The 21,161-nt window shown below is 44.8% G+C and overlaps 1 protein-coding gene across 1 annotated transcript in view; it reads right to left on the bottom strand.

Moving 5' to 3' along the window:
• Window positions 1-9,374: 9,374 nt before the first annotated feature.
• LOC115152083 (C-Jun-amino-terminal kinase-interacting protein 2) overlaps window positions 9,375-21,161 on the bottom strand; it is a 35,079-nt gene continuing 23,292 nt past the window's right edge. The window contains exons 3-13 of the mRNA XM_029696588.1: window positions 20,149-20,461; window positions 19,846-19,947; window positions 17,004-19,299; window positions 16,554-16,762; window positions 15,802-15,877; window positions 14,930-15,102; window positions 14,615-14,724; window positions 14,375-14,497; window positions 14,090-14,160; window positions 13,873-13,971; window positions 9,375-12,136 (exon numbers count right to left, since the gene is read on the bottom strand). Coding sequence (XP_029552448.1) covers window positions 12,064-12,136; window positions 13,873-13,971; window positions 14,090-14,160; window positions 14,375-14,497; window positions 14,615-14,724; window positions 14,930-15,102; window positions 15,802-15,877; window positions 16,554-16,762; window positions 17,004-19,299; window positions 19,846-19,947; window positions 20,149-20,461 — 3,645 coding nt within the window. The 3' untranslated portion in view covers window positions 9,375-12,063. The remainder of the gene's footprint in view (window positions 12,137-13,872; window positions 13,972-14,089; window positions 14,161-14,374; window positions 14,498-14,614; window positions 14,725-14,929; window positions 15,103-15,801; window positions 15,878-16,553; window positions 16,763-17,003; window positions 19,300-19,845; window positions 19,948-20,148; window positions 20,462-21,161) is intronic.

Raw genomic sequence — 21,161 nt, 5'->3', positions numbered from 1 at the left:
TTGAGATGATTTTGGGGAGGGATGTGCCTGTTCTCTCTGATCTGTTGGGAAGTGTGGGGGGTCAGCTATATGAGCAGTCAGTTTGCCAGTCTGATGTTCAGGTGTCATGTTCAGTTGTCACTCGTGCCCAGGCCAAAGCTGGTTTACAACCTCTGCCTGACTTATGTGATAGTCTGTGTGAGGGGGGAACCAAAGGGCCCAGAAAGTCACGCCGCCAGCGGCGTCTTGAGAAGTATGTGGGAACCCCTGTATCTGTTGCTGATGTGTTTGGGTTAGAAGTGCAATGGGAAGTTCCACAAAATTTTGCTACACTGCAGAAGTCTGATGCAACCTTGAAAGGTTTATTTGATAAGGCCTTAGCTGGGGACAGCCAATCTTCATGTGGGGGAATATACACAGTAGACAACCACATACTCTACCTTGGGTCAGAAGCAGATAGCAGGAAGTTAGTGGTGCCATCTACATGTAGACCACTTGTTCTCAACCTTGCACATACAGTTCCATGGGCAGGCCATCTAGGGCAACATAAGACCTATCTTAGGCTAGGCTCCCGTTTCTTTTGGCCCTCCATGTATACTGATGTACAAACATACTGCAAAACATGCCCCACGTGCCAGAAAACCAGTGCTGTCCGTAGGTCTGACCGGGCTCCTCTATGTTCACTGCCAGTTATCTCTACCCCATTCAAGAGAATTGCAATGGACATTGTTGGACCCTTGGAGAAGAGTAGTGCAGGTTACCAGTATACATTGGTGATCTGTGACTATGCCACCCGGTTCCCAGAAGCCTTCCCACTCCGTTCCATAACCACTCCAAAAATAATCAGTGCTCTTGTTCAGCTCTTCTCTCGTGTAGGAATCCCTGATGAAATCCTGACGGACCAAGGCACAAACTTCACTTCACGACTGATGGTTCAACTCCACCGACAGCTGGGCATTAAAGGCTTGAGGACCACTCCCTACCATCCCCAAATGGATGGGCTCGTAGAGAGATTCAATCAAACGCTCAAGAACATGCTGAGGAAGTTTGTGGCTGACACTGGTAAAGACTGGGATAAGTGGTTACCCTTTCTGCTTTTTGCTTACAGGGAGGTGCCTCAGGCATCGACAGGTTTCTCGCCATTCGAACTCCTCTATGGATGGCCAGTGCAGGGACCACTGGACCTGCTGAAGAAGTGCTGGGAAGGTTCCCCAGTAGCTACCTCATGACAGGGGATTGTCCAGTACGTTCTCCAGATGCGAGACAGGCTGGAGCGGTACCGAGAGGAAGCTAGGGAAAACCTTCAGAAGGCCCAGAAGCGAGGTTATGACCAGCACGCTCGCCACAGAGAGTTTAAGCCAGGACAGAAAGTCCTGCTCCTCCTTCCCTCGTCTACCAGCAAGCTCCTTGCGCAGTGGCAAGGGCCGTACCTAATCGGGAGGAAGATGGGTCCGGTGACCTATGAGGTGCTGCACCCGGACAAGGGTAAGGAGAAGCAAACCTACCATGTGAACCTCCTCAAGGCCTTTGGAGGAGAAAGAGGAATTCTCCAAGGTAAAATCCTTTCTGGTCCGCAGAGTCGAAGAAGAGGATGAGTCAGATGGGGTCACAGAGGCATGGAAAGGACGAGCAGAGGTCATATTGGCTCACCTAGAAGAAGACAAGCAAGATGAGCTGAAGCAGCTGTTTGGCAAGTATCCGGCCCTCTTCAGTCAGAGGCCAGGAAGAACCAAAGTCCTGGAACACGTCATTCGTTTGAAGCCTGGCCAGAACCCTGTCCGCCAGCATCCTTACAGTGTGCCTGAGAGGCTGGTGGTAGCCCTCAAAGAAGAGGTCCACACCATGATAGAGATGGATGTTGTCGAGCCATCGTCAAGTGAATGGAGCAGCCCTATTGTCATTGTCCCAAAGAAGGATGGCTCTTTGCGTGTCTGCATGGACTTCCGTAAGGTGAATGCCATCTCCCAGTTTGATGCCTACCCCATGCCCCGCATTGACGACTTACTGGAGAGAATCGGTAGAGCTCATTACATCACCACATTGGATCTCTGCAAAGGGTACTGGCAGGTGCCCCTGGACGAACAATCCAAGGCCTACACTGCGTTCCGGACACCGATGGGCCTGTTCCAGTTTAAGGTCATGCCGTTTGGCCTTCATGGGGCCCCTGCGACTTTCCAGAGGCTGATGGACAAGGTCCTCCAGGACTGTGATGATTACTGTGCGGCTTACTTGGACGACGTGGTGATCTACAGCCACTCCTGGGAGGAACACATACAGCATCTTAGCAGAGTCCTGGGGAAGATCCATGATGCAGGCCTCACGCTTAACCTCCTGAAGTGTGAGTGGGCAAAACAGGAGACAAAGTACCTGGGTTACCAGCTGGGTAAGGGTGAAGTTCGACCTCAGGTGGACAAAGTGGAGTCCATCAGGAACAGCCCTCAACCCAGAACCAAGACACAGGTGAAGTCCTTCCTAGGTCTGGCAGGATGGTACCGGAGATTCATTCCGCAGTTTTCGACCATCGCTGTCCCTCTGACCAACCTCACTTCAAAGGTGGCCAGCAACCCTGTGAAGTGGACTGAGGAGTGTGAGGAAGCCTTCAGAATACTGAAAAAACGACTGTGCTCATTCCCTGTTCTCCAGACCCCTGATTTTCAGAAGAGGTTTCTCGTGCAGGTGGACGCTTCGGCTGTGGGAATTGGAGCTGTACTGGCCCAAGGGGAGCCAGGAGAAGAGCTTCCTGTACTGTACCTGAGTCGGAAGCTGTTGCCGAGGGAAACCAGGTATTCGACAATCGAGAAGGAGTGCCTGGCTATAAAGTGGGCCCTAGATAGCCTCCGTTACTACCATCTTGGGAGGGAATTTGACCTGCACACAGACCACAGAGCACTGACCTGGATCCAGACCATGAAGGACCGGAATTCTCGTGTGACCAGGTGGTATCTGGAGCTCCAGCCCTTCAGGTTCTCTGTCCGTCACAAGGCAGGAAAAGAAAACGTCACGGCGGACTACCTATCCAGGCTCCCGAACCTGGCCGCTTCAGGAGAGGAGGAAGGTAATGTGACGTAGAAGTCCGTCACTGGCCGCGGGCAGCATTTGGTACTTTAACGCACACACATTCATTACTCCTCCCTGCTCCATTATCAGACAAGTTAACAATGTGGGTCGACACACAAGTTAACTTCTCTATCTTAGTACATACATTTCACACTTACTTCAGTAACCGGTTATGGTATAAAGAAATAAACAGACAGGTGTTCATATTTAATATAAGCAATATTTATTATACTTAGATGTTATGGATGAGCAGTTGTTTGTTCTGTTCCTCTCTCTCTCCATCTCTGTAGCTTCCGGCTATGCTGGATAAGGACCCGAGCTAAGGGAATTGGGCTTACTTTGTAGTGCCTGTCCGGAATGGCTCATTAATGTAAATGGGCATGTTGGTTGACACTGTCAGTAGTGATGTACTTTTGTAAATGTTATATTGTGATGTTTCATAAACGTGTTGCAATGTATATATTTTGGTATGTTTAGATAAATGGAAACTGTAGGTTGAATAGGTAATTGCTTAATTAATTAGTGTTAATTGTTCTGAGGGGAGGGGCTACCCCTACAAAAGGAGCCTCTCTTTCAATTCATGGAGAGGCATTTTGGATTGAGCTGTAGGTGGGGCAGCATTGTTTTTAGCTGACCCATAAGGTTTGATGGCAGTACTGTTGTTTTTGTTCCGGAATCACTATGTAAATAAACACCTTTGCACAGAAGAACTTTTGCGGCTCCGCCATCTTTTTATTTTTTATGGAGGTTAGGTTTTCCAGTTTAGCCTTCTGGCCTACTCTACGTGACACAGTTGATTGACCAGGACAGGGAGAGGTAGCTGGAGGGATATCCACAACCATGGAGGGAACACCCAAGTCCCCGGCAGAAAACAGCTGGTACAGGGGCTCAAAGCGATTTGAAAGTCTTAAGTCCAGACGCGGGAAGAAGGCAGGTGTGCCAAGAACGAATCTTCTCCTTCTTTCTGGTTCCAACACGCATCCATTTATGCTCACCTGGAGCCAAACAATGAGCAACCATTTTCTGGTTCAAGCTAGTAGAAGGGTGCAGTGGCAGAAATTGATCATAGTCCAGGAAGGTCCCATTATGATCCTCTTGAATGTTTTGATAGGAAGCATTTGATATGCTCATGGAATCCTTATTCAGTTCAAGGTGCTTGGTCAAATTCCATTGGTCAAACTTGTAATTTCTTTATGAAGAGTAATAATCCTTTCTTTAGCTGCATCAAGTTCAATACATTTTTCACAAATGAAGGTATCCATCGGATCTTTCCCCGTGACAACTACGAACATCTCGTAGATCAAACACTTACTAGCATGGCAGTCCCCAGCAGATTCAATGGAGTTTTCACTGCTGAACGTCGACAGTCCAAGGGAACAAACATTTCCCGGTGCCGCCGGGGACTTAGATGCTCCCTACATGGCCGCGGACGCCCCTACCAGCGCCCCACACAACTGTGTTATAATCTGTCTCTCGTTGAATGTGAAGAGCGAGAGAGAAGTGCAGGGAGATGGGTGATGGCTGGGTCTGTTGTCAGTGGCAGCTCGTTCCTTGCTACGCACCGGCCCGTCTGCGTGTTAATGTTTAGTGTAGCCTCTCAGAGCTGTGTTGGGCATGTCCCCAGTGTCTGTAGTCGAGTGGGATACAAAACATACAATTACAGCATGTACTGGCCAACAACTGGAGTCACACTCACACACTGGAAATAAGGACTTTCCTTTAGTAGTTCTATAGAGAGCATTGTATGAGTTGAGCTCTTGGTAGCCTGGCTCAGTTGTTGGTATCCAGGTACTAAAGTTTCCGACGGGGGGAAAAGTTGAATGAAAAAAGTTGAGCGAGGAAAAAATGAAGAAGTTGGTAATTGTGTTAAATGCAGAGTTTTGATTAAACTGTTATTAAAAGTACAAAAACGAAAAACAGCACAGCAGAACGACAACGCGGATGTGTGACGTTTTTCAGGAAAGCAGTCACGTGTGCTGTATGATGGGGTTTCCTTGTCAGGTCATGTTTCTACTTGCACGAATGCACACACAAACAGAAAAAAAGATTGTAACTTGGACCTAAATCATGCATTAATGTTGACATTTGAATTACAATGGCATATTTAAGCAATAAGACGCAAGGGTGTGTGGTATATAGTATGGCCAATATACCACAGCTAAGGGCTGTTCTTAGGGACAGCGAAGGGCTGTTCTTAGTGCCTGGATACAGCCCTTAGCCGTTGTATTTTGGCCACCACAAAACCCAGAGGTGCCTTATTGCTATTATAAACTGGTTACCAATGTAATTAGAGCAGTAAAAATACATGTTTTGTCATACCTGTGGTATATGGTCTGATATACCACGGCTGTAAGCCAATCAGCATTCAGAGCTCGAACCAACCAGTTTATTACTGGGGTTGGGATTTGACTCTATAAATGCACTTTAGACAGATGATTCATAGAAATTGTGATCCAGCAGCACAGTCACACAACCACAAGAAAGAGACAGTCAGACGCATTCCGACATCAAGCATATAGTTTATTCATAAGATCAAACCCATGACAAGGCAGTGTTTTTATTTGTTTTTATTTTACATTTTGACAAGTCCCCCTAAAGATACAAGATAGATGAATGTGTTTTTGTCACATACTGATGCTGTAGTTATACAGTGAATAATATTGTTTGTTTATGGATTTAAAAAAAAGTAGATGAACTGTTAACTGGATGTCTGAGCTGCTATACATGACTAGGGGATTCTTGGTGGTTGGTTGGTGTACTTTAGCTATCAGGGAAGCTCAGAGACAGAAAAAAAGACACAAAACAAACTGGTACAGTTAAGAGATGGCACACATCTGGAGCTCAAAGCCATGGGCTACATTGTCAAGATGCGATAGGTTCCCATCAGAGGTGTGGACTCGAGTCACATGACTTTGACTCAATTCACAAATTTGATGACTTGAGACTCAGCCTGATAGAAAATAAAATTATCAAGTTATCTGGCCAGGTTTTGTAACGTTTTGTCTCCGTGGAGAGCCAGGGACAGTATCGCACTTGCAAAAAAACTAAAGCATATTGGCTAGTGAAAACGCACATGGCCCTCTGATTGGACCAGCAAAGTCAATCAACACAGGTCGGGTGAGCTAGCGTAGTGAGGTTTTAGTGAGTTGAAACTGAAAGGGCAATATATATATTTTTTTTCATACATATTTTGATAGGCTACATATAGCCTACCATTTGTATTGTATATTTATACAATTGCTTATTCGATGTGGTCATTAACATAGGCCTACGGCATTGAACAATTCTTTTAAAAACATCTCATCTGTGCTTTAGAACCAAAAAGCTGCGGGTCTTGACTGTTGACCAATGTCCAGTCATCAGCATTGGTGCGCAAAGGCGGTCGCACACATCCAAATAGTGACCAGAAAGCACTTGTTTAATTTTCTCCGGTTTTGCCTGGCAAAAACAGAGTAGCCTGCCTACATTAATATGATCCATATAGAGTACCATTTAGCAATCTGCTACGGACGCATCTTTGCCACAACTATAGGCTACCTGGTGATTTCATTTATAATTTTCAAATATGGCTTAGTTTGGGTGGGTTATAATTATATAGCTCAGTGGTAAAATCACACTACCTTCAATACTTATGGGATAAAGATGTAACATATTCTGACAAATTAATTACTTATTTGTGAGGAAGAAAAAGGCTACAGACAGATCATGCTTTCCATCCGATCCCACAACCTCTGCTGCATACAGGTAGGCCATATGATCCTGCTAGCTCTGGACTACAGTGACAATGACCACGTTTACATGCGCACAATAGTCCGGATAGTAGCTCATATCCCGTTTAAAGTCTTATTCGGATAAATTGTTTACATGCACCTTTGAAATCCCGCTCATGAGTAACCATGAGTAACCAGAATATTCCTCATTTAAATTCATATGGGCTAAATGGGATAGTAACTGAACTATGGACACTGACTGTAGGCCTATAACCTCACATATAGCGGGGTGAGTATAATTTGTGGAACGTTCCAACAACTTTGTAAATAACAAGGTTGCCAACAAACAACGCATTCAAAGTTCTATAGCGGCAGAATAAGATACCGGGTAGGGTGTTGGCAGTTTAGTTAAGTTTTTCACTCACCACGTTTATTCAGAAAAATGTCTATCCTCGATCTGGTAGCCTATGGACAAACATTACGAACAAGCTACGTGGTGAGTTGATGCCTATTTGGCAGCTAGTTAGCTAGGTGAATTGATCATGCTACTTTGTATGCGTTGTTTGTTGGCATCCTTGTACTTTACGAGGTTTTTGGAACAGATTCATGTTGGAACGTTCCACAAATTATACCCACAACATATAGCGTAATATAATATTAACTCCTGCAGAATTATGCATTTATTGCAGTAAAATTATACAACAAATGTTAATTTCGTCATGGGAACAGGAGTGGAGAAATATAATTTATTTCTTTCAGCATCTCGAGAAATTACAAAATGCCAGTGTAATGTGTTATCTTTGACACTGTAATGCAAGCAGACATATGCACCCAAGCCAAACTGAAGTCTTATCAGAAATGCGTTTCATTGATTTCTCAGCTTTTCTTTTCCTTAAAACCAGTCAAACTGATTACATTTTTTCGTTTTGCACAGGACCAATTTTTCAACTGTTTTGGAGTTGTTGCATTTTCTGCCAAGTCCCTAAACGAAACAGACAACTTTACCGGTATTAACTAGATTACTAATGCATTCATTATATCAATGTAAGACATTATTCTGGTGAGCACTACTTTATTTAGTCTTCTGGGGCAATAATTCATGACAGAAGAGAAGCTGCATGTAGGCCTAGCTAACCATAGTTGACAAACAATTGGCCTACCAAATGTAGTAAATTATAATATGGCCCACCAAATAATGGAATTTATAATAAGGCCTACCAAATGTCAGAAATTATGAGCAGAAAGTTTTCTAAATTAGTGGTGAATGTAGCTAGTAGTCTATACGGTCCAGTATGGAGTAGCGGCAAAATAAATTATTATGGAATTATAGCGGATTGAACTGCACAGGTAGCCCACTTTTTGAAGTGATTTGACAATCAGATGAAAACATCATCGCAGAACCCCATAGACTGCACAACACCCATGATATGTGCAACTGAGCCTGTGCAGACAGCGAAAAACAACAGTAAAGGGTATAAGTTGTTTACATCCCATCTAAGATCAGCATATCCCAGGCATTTTATCTGGGTTTCTCATAACCGGGACACAAGCTTTTTTGGGTTATTGTAATTGGGATATGATGTTGATATGCACCATCTCAAAAACAGAATACTTGAGTATCCCGAATAATAACGGGATATTGGTGTGCATGTAAACGTGGTCACTGTGACATGATATCCCTAGTTGATATCAACAGCTAACATGAATGACTTTCAGCTCAAAATGCAGGTCCCGTGTGGCTCAGTTGGTAGAGCATGGTGTTTGCAACGCCAGGGATGTGGGTTTGATTCCCATGGGGGACCAGTACGGGGAAAAAAATGTATGAAATGTATGCATTCACTACTGTAAGTCGCTCTGGATAAGAGCGTCTGCTAAATGCCTAAAATGTAAAACAGTTTATTTGTGTATCTTTCGTTTTGAAAATGCATCACCGTTTTTTGACTGTAATGAGGCTAAATTTGAGCAACAATTTCTAGCATAGGCCTACTGGTGTTTTGGTATGTCAGAATTGCTATAAGTTTATAATTTACTTATAAGGCTTGCATTTGGAATTTGGTAAAATAAATGATTCCATAATCAAAATGTGTTGTTGACAAAATAATGAAAAGGGCTGTCTGGTAGCCTAAAAAAAATAGACAAAGATTTGTAGTTTTTTTTACTTGATTTGAGACGAAAAAAACTTGTGACTCGACTCGACTTGCTCTTAGAATGCAAGACTAGGACTTGACTCAAGACTCAACCCGTTCTACATGGGACTCGATTTGGACCTGCAGTGACACGAATAATAGTGACTTGGTCCCACCTCTAGTTCCCGTGTGAAAGTAGACTCTGAAAGCTATTTTAATTGGTTAATCTCTACTACTCTGCTCTATCAGCGGATTGGCCAGCACTTGAGTGGGTGTGGCATTGGATATTAGCAAGGACAAAGGTGACACGTTACGTGTGTCCCCTAATGGCAATGTCACAGATTTGCCTAAAAGCGCTGCTGCTGAAGCCTGTCTGTGAGGTGAATGTCTGAGTTAGCATAAACTTAGTGGTTCACAAAACTTAGTGGTTGATGTAGAGACAGCGACGTGTATGGAAACACAACACGCTCAAATTAAAACAAATAAAAGGAAATGTACAATGTTTTCTTTTTCCATCGTGGTTTTCATGGTTCTTTTTTGAATTTGTCTCCTTTTATTTTACATATTCATTTCAATAACATACTTAACGTAAAGGACACAGCACTATCTTGTTGACTCTCTATAATATTTACAGGATCTAACCGACAGCGATACACATTTAGATTATACCCTCTCCCCTCCTACTGACACCACTTTCACAAATAATAAACTGGTCACCATGGAGATCCTATGACTCCTCATCACCAGCTCTCCTTTACAAGATCTTCTTTTTGCTGTTTGATACTTGAAGAATAAAAGCAGTAGAAGAAGTAGACGAGCATCCCTCGTCTTCTATACTCAACCTGATATTGGGGATTGCAGTATGACACCTGTTATTTCAATTCATTCTGTGTTGGACACCTCTCATCTGTTTAGATGTTATACTGTAGGCTACAGTATGCTATGTGAACTGGAAAAGACAACCGTAGAAAGTAAAATGTCCTATTATAAGTACGCAAATGATGTACTGTATATTACCTATGATAAGAGTGAAATCAAGGAGTACATGTGGAAAGGTCAACTTCTCAGGACATTTATCAGCAGAATATGAGCCATTAGACATTGTAAAGTCAACTTCTAAAACTGTGTTGGTCGGACCAAAGCAAGCCTATTATATCAAAGAAACTACCGGTCTTTCAATGGTGGCACTTCAATATCAAACCCTTTTCTAACTTAAAGGGGAACTCCTCTCAAAAACTATATTTTTGTATTTTTTCCCATAAATGTTTAGCATTTTGCATCATCATGATGATGTGGCCGGTGACATCTTGAAAGTCCAATATCTTGAAAACTTAAATCATTAAACTCTCTATCCTCATTTTGACTTGATCCACCTTAAAGAGAAGGTAGAAGGACACAGGAGAGGGCACCACCACTTTCTTAGTCAGCATTATCTATGTCATGACTTTACTTTCCTTGTCGCCTTTGGCCTTGGTTGACTGTCCATGTCTGGCCTTATTCTCAGTGGACTTAACTCAAACAGGGACCGACACCCACCTGTACAACAGTGCTTCCTGTGAGGGAGTAGTGTTGAACAGTCAGAATCGTGGGATTATGGCTTCTCCTGAAGAGGACCTTGAACTGTCCTCAACCTGATATTCAGACTGATTATCTCTGTACATGTACATCAGGACACTTCCCCGTTGGACCAGATGGAAAGGAATATAACATTGGACGTTTCTATAATACTGTATTTGCACCATTAGAAGTCCAGAAGCTGAATGATTCTCTCCTTGTTTTCTGCTTCTCTCTGTTCCCAAAGCGCTGACAGTTATCGCCCCCTGTTTCCATAGCAACCTCTTCCTGCCACTCTGCTGTGTTTGGAGATTTGATCAGAGGAGCTGTTGTCCAATGACAGATGACTACTGAGACTGTTCTGGACCATGGTGGGCAGGGCTTACTATCAGATCAACATCATCAACATAAGTCAGAACCGTTTCAATGTCAAAATGACCAATATGATGAAGAGCCTCCATTGCAAAACTGAGCCTTCATTCCATTTTGGCCCCTAGTCGTTTCCCCTAGCTCCTGTTCAGTGTTCACACCCACAGATCTGAAAGGATCTGGATAGGTGTAAGAAATATGATGGAAACTCCATTTAGCTCAATTGAAGGGCTAACTGGCCATCACCACATCGCTTACACCTGCTCGGTCCTTTCAGATCTGACGCCAGTACATTTTCAAACTATGAATAAAAAATGGTGGACTTCAAAGCTGGGGAAGGAACTAGAGAAGAGAACCGGAACCAGGCTTTAGCCACATAACACAACCAGTGAAAGGATAAGCTCTCTGAAATAGGTCCAAGTCCCACCAACTGTTCCTGACGCACCATTTGGTAAACACTGGGCTAAAACATCATCCCTCTCTTCCTTTCTATTTCTTTATTGTTCCTTTCTTCACTTCCTCTTGTTTGATTATTGGTTGTGGATGCTACTTACATAGTTTGTATGAGTCATCTGTATTTCTCTACTGCCTATACATAGGTGTTCCTAATGTGTATATTTACAGAACACACAATTTCTTATACACGATACAGGTGTTAGCTCATACCAATCACATCACTGTACTCTCTCTCTTCTTCGATCCAATGTCACAATCAGTAGAATAGCAGTTTGTCGATATTGAACAAAAACACATTTACACCAAACCTCACCTGACTAAATAATATGCTTCATGTCCTCTTGATTGTTGCGCTATTTTTGTGTCCTAATTGGTCTGTGTTTCTGTGTGTGATTTTGTGTACATTACCCTCCTAGCCATGCATTGGAACATGTCAAATAGCAGTAGTAGGAATTTCATTGTTGTTATTGTTTTTTAAACGGAGGAGGATACATAATATCTAAAATAAGGTGCCAAGACTTATTCCTAGAACTGTATCATAGAAAAAGAAACAGGCAATCCATCTAGAAGATGGAAAATAAACGTATAAACAAATGAATCAATGAATAGGTCAATAAATGAATAAAACATGTCGCATACTGTAGAATGGAAATTAACATTCTAGTTTTAGAGGGATACTGTATATATGGGGTATTTTACAATGGAAAGAAGAGCCACCAGTACCCTCTGGTGGTGAGATTGATGAACCTACACAAGCAGCAGCAGGAAGAAGAGATGGTTGTCATGGCAACACTTCCTAATTCCTGACCGCTCTACTCCAGGTAGATGTCTTCGGTGGGGCAGGCGTACTCCAGGTGCTCCTGGTAATACTCCTGGAAAGCCCGTCTAGAGGGCAAGACAGAGAACAGAGAACAGAGGCCTTAGCTTAACAAACAGATGTCCACAATCAAATCACCCTGCAATAATGTCTCAGCCAGACTCACATCATGGTTCTAGGTCAAGATGAGTATCAGCTTTGTAAACATTTCCCCAAACCATTATTAATGTCTAAAGCTTTTCTGTCCACTAACCCTGACTCCCCAGCCCATACCGTCCTGCTCTGCCCTCTGCTTTGCTGTGTCGACCTTGAACCATGGCCATCTTTAATAATTCAAACCCAATTTGCCTGATTCAGACAAGACAGGACAGGAACTACGGACATTATAAACCCCAGCTCACACACACACTCTCTGTCTTTCTCTGTCTCTGGCTGAGAGAATGACTCTGGCTGAGAGAATGACTCAATACTTTGTAATGACTTTTCTTCTCCTCTCCAGCATGCCAGCTGAACTAAAGGGCTTGATACTATAGGTATAGTAGTCTATGGTTTCCAACATTATTATTCAGACCACAGTATAACAGTTTTTCATATAAGCAGTAATGACCGAGATTGGGGGATAAAGCAGTGCTAAAGCATTGTTAGGCTCAACCCTAATACCCCCCCTTAGCCCTGCCTCTGTTTTGCACTATCCCGTGAGCCACATCGACATGCAGACTTCCTTTCGAGTGGTTATCAAAACTCCCAAAACTGCAACCCAAGGGTCTAAAGTTGCTTCAAGAAGATGATAGACAAAAATACTAGGATGGAAACACATGTAAGTAATTCTAACTTAAAAACAAATTATGCAAAAAATGTACAGTTCAGAGGAATATGTTAGCTAATGTATACTGAACACAAATATAAAATGCAACAATTTCAATGATTTTACTGAGTTACAGTTCATTTAAGGAAATCAGTCAATTTAAATAAATTCATTTGACCCTAATCTATGGATTTCACATGACTGAGCAGGCCCAGCCAATCAGAATGAGTTTTTCCCCACAAAAGGGCTTCATCACAGACAGAAATACTCCTCAGTTTCATCAGCTGTGTTGGTGGCTAGTCTCAGATGAACCCGCAGGTGAAGAAGCCGGAAGTGGAGGTCCTGGACTGGGGTGGTTACACATGGTCTGCGGTTGTGAAGCAGGTTGGGAGTACTGACAAATTGTCGACACCAATTTTGGAGGCGGCTTATGGTAGAGAAATGAACATTCAATTCCCTGACAACAGCTCGTGGATATTCCTGCTGTCAGCATGCCAATTGCACGTGACAAAACTGCACATTTTAGAGTGGCTTTTTATTGTCCCCAGCACAAAGTGCACCTGTGTAATGACCATGCCGTTTAATCAGCTTCTTAACATGCCACACCTGTCAGGTGGATGGATTATCTTGGGAAATGAGAAATGCTCATAAACAGGGATATAAACACATTTGTGCACAGAATATGAGAAAAATACACTTTTGTGCGTATGTGATCTTTTATTTCAGCTCATGAAACATGTGATACACATTAACATGTTGCGTTTATATTTTTGTTCAGTATAGACAAACATGATTATGTATATTTTTTGGTCATCACTACGGGGGCACAGCCAACGCCTTACTGCAACTTCAATAAAACAAAAAGCGCTGTGGAGAGGCGCTACATGCCTAGGTTTACAAGCACAGCTTAAAGGGGATTGAGAATCATACTCCAAAGTGAGTCCTATAGCAGAGATGAGTGTGTGAAAGGGAGACACTGAAGTACTGTGTGTGACTCACCCAACACTCTCGGCCACACGCCGCATTGACTCCTGGGAGACAAAGACGTGGCAGGCGAACCTGTTCAGCATGGGGTGTTTAGTGATGAAGCCAAAGTAGCTAAGGAGTGAGAGAGGGGGATAAGGGGAAGTGTAAATAAATAAAGTTGAATGTTTTACCTTTATTCTTTGGTGTATTATTGTCTAATGAAATGTATCCTCAACATTCATTTTCATACCAATTGTTTTTGGGATGGCATCCACAGAAAGAGATGTTCTTCATCTGGAAGAAGTGACTACATCTGTCAAACTGGAGAGAGAAAAAGGGAGGGGGAGAGAGAGAGAGAGAGATGCTCATATTGTGTGGTAGTTTCAGCATCCTTTTGATTGCACTACAGTCGCTTAAGAGTCTCTGCCAAAAAAATACATGTCCCAGTTTACACTCGTCCCTTACCCTCAACTCTCTTCCCTTCCCTTGAGCCCCTCACTTACACCTCCCCATCTCTCCTCCCTCCATCTCTCACCTCATCCAAAGTGTCATATTCGTCCTCCAGGCTCATCACCAGTTTAACCCCTTGTAAACTAATCTCCAGCTCACACAGAGAGGGGGGTCTCACATGGACCGTCCGCTTCCGCGCTATCGCAATCTGACAAAGAGAGAGTTCAATACAGATCAACTTTGTTAATTGAACACTGTCTCAGACTATTGAGCACTCCATGACCTGTTAGTTTACCCAACCCAGAGCGGTGCATTTCCTGTTTACCTTCTGCATGGCGGCACAGAGTATACCATTGCCTTGGTGATACGGCACCTCCACAGAACCCAGGAACTGAACGCTGAAACTGTCCATCCAGGCTGGGTTCCTCTTCACTCCTATCGGAAGTACACACACAGGAGGTGACATCAGACTGAAGGCATTTATGTACTGTCTATTTTATCTTATTGACATTCAGGTTATGTGTCTCCAGTGATGACATACAGTCAACACTTGACATACTCTGTATAGAAAGGGAACTTTCCAGTAGATCTGTGCTCCTACCAGACATGAACGTAAGGTTTATGTCTCTCTATCACTCACCCATTATCTCCTTGAACTGCCCTATGACCTCATGGGCATAGAAGGCAGGGAATATCCCCATCTCTCCCGTCCGCATGTTGTAGCCTCTGTACCAGTAGTCATCCTCCTCCTCCTCGACATACAGAGGGTCGTCCACATCCAGCTCCAACTCATCAACATGTCTGGGGATAAACCTGTAGGAGGCAGGAGACAGAGGGTATAGATACACACACATTACTTGGTTTTAGTTAGGAGGAAGCAGCATCTGCTTGGGTATCAGGTGACTCCCCGAGGAGAGGCTGTTAGCTGAAGAAACAGCAGAGACACATTTAGGGATGGAGGGAGGAGGAGGGGAGAGAAGAGGGAGGGCGGTAGGAAGGGGTGAAAGGGAAGGGGAAAGTGCTGAATGATTTAGGTTTATAAAGGTTAGGGAGAGAGGAATGATTCAGTTACTGAGGAAAGGGGAAACAGTGAGCACACGCACACAGTGAGGCCCAGGTGGTGGCAGGCTGGTGTGTGTATAGTTGTTCCCCCTGCAATTTCACTAGGGCCATGACACCTGCCCCCCTCTCACTCTCTCCTTTCCTCTCTTCCTCCCTCCATCTCTTCTTCCCTCCCTCCCTCTCTCCAGACTACTAGTGATTCACCAGAGTCACGTCTCCTACTGCACACAACCATCCTTTATCCTATATCACCTACAATCCATAGTGCATGTGTGGGACTAAGAACAAAGAGTCAAACAGATAAGAGATTATAACATGCTCTCTTGAAATGATAACGTTACAATAATTACAGGTTTTTCTTTGATCATGATTTCAGATTGCTTGTTGTGTTGCTCTCTGTTTATATAACACGGTATGTCTGTAAATGATGTTCTAAATGCTATGACTCACCTGTATACAGCCCTGTGTGTCTGGTCCCTCTCCTCTCCATTGATGGTACAGGAGAACAGCCCAAATGACTCTGTACCTGCACAGGTAAACACAAACAGTGAGATCACTGATACACACGTTGGGAGGGACAGTAACATAACCCGTAGGACCTCTCTGAATAACATCTAAATGAATTATAACTGCATCTGTCAAAATAACTCATTATGATGAAATTCTTCTTCTTTTCATTTACAATAGGTCCTTAATTATGTAGAAGATCCTTCAGTGATCTTTTATCATGCTACAGCTTGGGAGAGCTAACATGGACACTCTGGATTCAGTAAATGAGACATATTCAGTTGGGATCTAACTTGGTACAGGCCTGAACATGAATGAATACAACAACCATGTCTCAGTCACTAGTAAGCACAGTCATGGGTGGTACTGAAAACTCAAAAATGTACTCAAAAGGCATACGTGAAATATGCAAATAAGGCTCAACACCCTACAGCGTTAAAAAAACACCCAAAATAAAACCTTTATCAACACAGATCCACAAAGAACAATAAACTTATTTTTGTAGAACCTTTTATAATGGTTCCTTTTGGAATCAAAAATTGTTATTTGTCACTCTTGATTTTTCTATGGGTCTTCAAAGAACCATCCCATTTAATTTTGTTCAAAGAACCTAAAATGGTTCCCCTATGGCATCACTCTGAATAACCCTATTTGGTTCCAACTGGAACCTGTATTTTTAAGTGTAGGCTACTTACTAGAGGATCGTGAGGTGCTGTTGACAAACACGTTGAGGAACTTCTTGGAGAAGTGCATGTCAGCCTCAGGTGAGGAGTCTTCTGACGAGCTGAGGAGTTCTGGCCGCACCCCTCCGTTCCCCCGGAAGTACCCCACCTCCCCCATCCCTAGAGGGTCATCATCACACAGTGTAGACAGCTCACTGTCATCACTCAGCACAGAGGTACATCTGGGAAGGGCACGGTTCACACAGGTTAGTCATAATAGCTTAATAGAAGAAGACAATATAAAAGCCTCCATAATGCACTATAAAGTTGACTCCTGATAAATCAGCTTGGGACTGTTGTGACAGCACTGACTAAACAGAAGTAATTAAACAACTTGATGTAATTTACTTTTAAATTGCCAATAAAATAAAATTCAACTAAACCCTTCCACAATAAAGGTGGGCCCTTTCTCCATGTAAGTACCTCCTGAGACTGACCAGCTCCAGTGTAGTGTTCTCATCCACCACCAGAGTGTACTTCATGGAGTCGTATGCCAGACCATGGTCATCCGGCTGGGACTGCAGAGGGAGGTCTCTCTCACACAGGGTGTGTTCCTGCTCCAACAGGGTGAGGTCCCGGACGCTCTCGTCGATGGGCGGAGAGCTATCCAGGTACTGGTGGCTGCCACCGTAGGATGACTGCTTCCTCAGGCAGCTCAGGAACGGGGAGGAGTCTCCCTCTTCCTCTTCCTCATCGTTGTCAGTGGAGTAGGTGAGGCTGAAGCATCGGTTGGTCTGGGACGTGGGGATGTCCAGGGTCATGCTGTGTTTGACCGTGTTAATGCGTTCCAGGGAGGCCGTAGAGCGTCCGGTGGGCTTGGCCTCCGTCTCGCGTCCCTTGTCCTTGTCAATCGCCACGCTTTCACTCAGACTGGGAGAGTCCAGCTCCTTCCTCCCCTCCAGCATCATCAGGTCGTTATCGGGCTCCACAGTATCGTCATCATCCTCTTTTTCATCCTTCCTCTTGGTGTTTTTGCCTGATTTAGGGCTGGGGATTTCTTTCTCAGAGTCCTGAGTGTGATTGTTGTCTGTAGATACCCTGTTGCCATAACGCTCCACGATCACCGGTCTGATGGTGTCAGCTGTGGGATTGCTCTTGTACAGACAGGGGCCAAATCTATCGTTGGCTTTCCCTGTATTCCATTTGGGCAGCTCTGCACTCTTCTCTCTCTCCTTCCACTCCTTCTTCAGACCCTTCCCTTTTTTATCCTTCGATTCCTTTGTCCCAGATTTCAGCATTTTTTCACCCGCAGCGTCGGTGAACGCGTCTGGCTCGATGTCTGAGGAGGGTGAGATGGTGTCCGAGACGGACACTGACCTCTTGAAACAGTCCTCGGGACAGCTAATTGGATAAGACCCCTCCAAGATCATCTTGTTCACCAGGTTGTTAAGCAACCAGGGTGAGTCTGAATTCTCGCTCAGCTCGTCCTCGCTCTCCGACTCGGACTCTCCCTCACTGTTACCGTCGTAGTCGTCAGCGTGAGTGGGTATAAGTCTGGATTCCACTGGCAGGTAGAAGGAGCATTTGAAGCTCTCCAGGCTGTGGTCGGGTTCTATCTGGAGTACCATCTGTTTGGAGATTCTGTCCTCACAGCACGGGGGTGGGGGCAGGGCCTCATCTGGGTCAGCCTGGTGCTCATAGGGCAATTCATCATAATCATCTACACTCTGTAGGCCCATCAGAGCCTGGCCGTCATCATAGGGCTCTGGGGGCAGGATGGGGGAGTCAGCAGGGGGGGGGGTGGCTAGGCTGAGGTTGGGTAGTGGTGAAGGTGAGGGTAAGCCCACTTTGATGGGGTTTGGGTGGCCAAGGAGGAGCGATACCTTCATTCCCACAATTCTGCTGTCCTGTTCTAACTCATTGTCAGGGCCCAGTTCCTGGTCGGAGGTGGGTGAGCTGGCCTCCTCAATGGAGTTGGTGAGGTGGGAGGAGCGTCCACTACTACTGTCCTCACTGGTCATGTCCAGCTCTGTCTCTGAGATGGAGGAGATCATATTGGAGACCAGGGGTCCTCCGCAGGCAAACGCTGCCTCCAGCTCCCCCTCAATGTCTGATTCTGACCCGGGAGAGCTCAGGTCATGCTCTTGGTCTGAGGTGGCGTAGCACCGCTTGGCGTTCATGTCAGCAATGCCAGGGTCCGAGGACGGAGAGGTAGAGTCATTGGCTGCCTCATTGGCTGTAGCTGGAAGCTCGCTCTGGTCAGTGCTTCTGGATTGGTCGAGAACATCGGAGCGGCTTGATGGCATATAGCTGGAGAAAAAAGCCAGCTCACAGGGCTCGATGGAGGGGAACTCAACGTAGACTAAGCTCTGGTTCTCCTTACATGCCATGTCATAGGTCTCCTTACACATGAACTCTACATCAAAATCTTTCTCCAGCTCCTCACCTGACAAAGGGGTGTCAGCTCCGTCATTCCCCCCAATGGGAGCAGTGGAGGACAGGCATCGGCTGGTCCCGTCTGGGTCGTTTTCCAGTTCCCGGTCCAGGCCTGACTCAGTGGTGACCGTGTAGGTGTCGGTGGGACGTCGCTGGGTGGACATGCAGGACCGTGAACGTTTGTGGTTGTGGTCAGCGTTGTTGAGGTCGTGGTCGACCTCGGTGTCAGAGCACTGGGAGTGGTCATCCAGGGATGAAACTCTGGAGGTCAGAGTTGAAGGGTCGGCTGAGGAGTTAATGACCTCGTCAGAGCCCAGGTGAGACTTGTGTTGACCGAAGGAGCCTGTTGGAGAGAGGGAGAGGAGAGGGGATAGAGAGAGAAGAAAACAAGTGGAGATAAAATGAAGAGAGATGATAGAGGTTGAGGGAGATGAGAACGCAGAGAAGAAAAGAGAGATTATAATTGATCATGAGAACATTATTGCAATAGCCACTTTTAACCAGAAGTCACCAGAGTAGGGATGGCAGTGATGGGAGCAGTAGATACACAGACCTATCTAAACTATCCTCTGTGTTGGGCCCAAACACACAATAACAAATGAATTCTCACCAATTTGACTTGGAACTTTTGGTGTCAAAACGGAGCCCATTCTTTAGAACCCCAAACTATGTTTGCCAAAGTCTATATCTATAGCTCTGGCCAGTGAGGACAAGACGACTACACTTTTACATCACGTCACTAGATGTTTATGGGGGATGACATCTGACGGGCGGCCATTTTGTTTGCTATTGTATTAGGGTCTCTCCCATCTGTTGCCATCCATGTCGCAGAGGGGCCTGCGAGGGGACTAGGGGTGGCCACCATCCCCTGCCTGTTTGGGGGGAGTACCTTTGCTCTGGGACGCTGGGGCCTGGGGGGCTGTTTGGGAAGGGCACTGGCCTGTCACGTGGCTCCCATCTTCCAGACAAGAGTGGGTTGGAGACAGACGGCCTGCACGCAAAGGACAACAGCTTACAGTAACAATTAAAGACACAGCATCAATAGACAATACTAGGTAGATAAATTATCATACAAACATTTGTAGAAAACATTTTCCTTAGAAAGCTATGGTAATTGAGAGCTATGGTAATAAGCTGCTAGGTGTTGGAAGTGGTTTATTATTGGTAAATAATAAGACAGCACAGTATTCACCTTGTGAGGTGGGCTTGCGTAGAGAGTGCTGCCAGCTGCCCTTCTTTGGAGAAAGACTGCTGTTGTTGTTCAATGAGTCCTGAGAGAGAGAGAGAGTGGTGGTGAGGTTAAGGGTGGTGGGCCGGCTCTTCAGCGTGCCCAGGGTAGGGGAAGGAGGAAGGGAAGCGGAGGGGGAGGGTGGAGCGTCAGGGTCCACCTCCTCTTCATCCTCCTCTTCCTCATCCTCGTCATCGATCATCTCAAACTCCTGGAAGTCATCCTGGAAGGAGCAGACCGGGTGGTGAATATCGCTCTTCTCCAGAATAAGACAGTCCTGACAGAGAGAGAGAGAGAGAGAGAGGGAGGATATGAAGGGAGGGGGAGAGAGAATGAGTGACTGGTGGTATGGCAGAGATTGCTTTAACAATATTTTAACACTGTGAGCAGTTGAAATGCAATGCTGTCAGCAATTATCAAATGATAGTATGAACAAAAGCAACAACCCCAGTCACCTTCCTGGGTTCATATAGAATAGTTTTCAGAGAGCTGTGGGACAGTTAAACCCAGAGCAGCCTACAAAAACAGTATAACACTGCAGTATCCCATCAGCACACAAACACACATCAAAGCACTGCGGTAGGCTGGGGCTCAGGTGACTTGTCCACTCTGCTCCAAAGTCTAGAAGGAGAGAGTGAGAGAGAGAGAGTGTGAGAGAGAGAGAGAGAGAGAGAGAGAGAGAGAGAGAGAGCAAAGTGGATTGATGATGCCTCTCAGGTTTCAGCTGGTTTACAGTAAAATTCAATTTAAATTAGATTCAGATGTGTGTGTGTGTGCGCGCATATGCATGCTGCTTTTGTCCAGGCTAAAAGCGCTCAGCACATCTTTGTACTGTATATCTTTGTACATGCAAAAAGTATGGAAATAGTCCCTGTACCGTTCAGTATTTTATTTTTTTACCTTTTATTTAACTAGGCAAGTCAGTTTAAGAACAAATTCTTATTTACAATGACAGCCAACACCGGCCAAACCCAGAC

This window comes from Salmo trutta, chromosome 17 (assembly GCF_901001165.1).
Source record: "Salmo trutta chromosome 17, fSalTru1.1, whole genome shotgun sequence".
Lineage (NCBI taxonomy): Eukaryota > Metazoa > Chordata > Actinopteri > Salmoniformes > Salmonidae > Salmo > Salmo trutta.
Note: the sequence above shows the minus strand (reverse complement) of the source record. Positions and strands in the feature narration are given on the sequence as shown.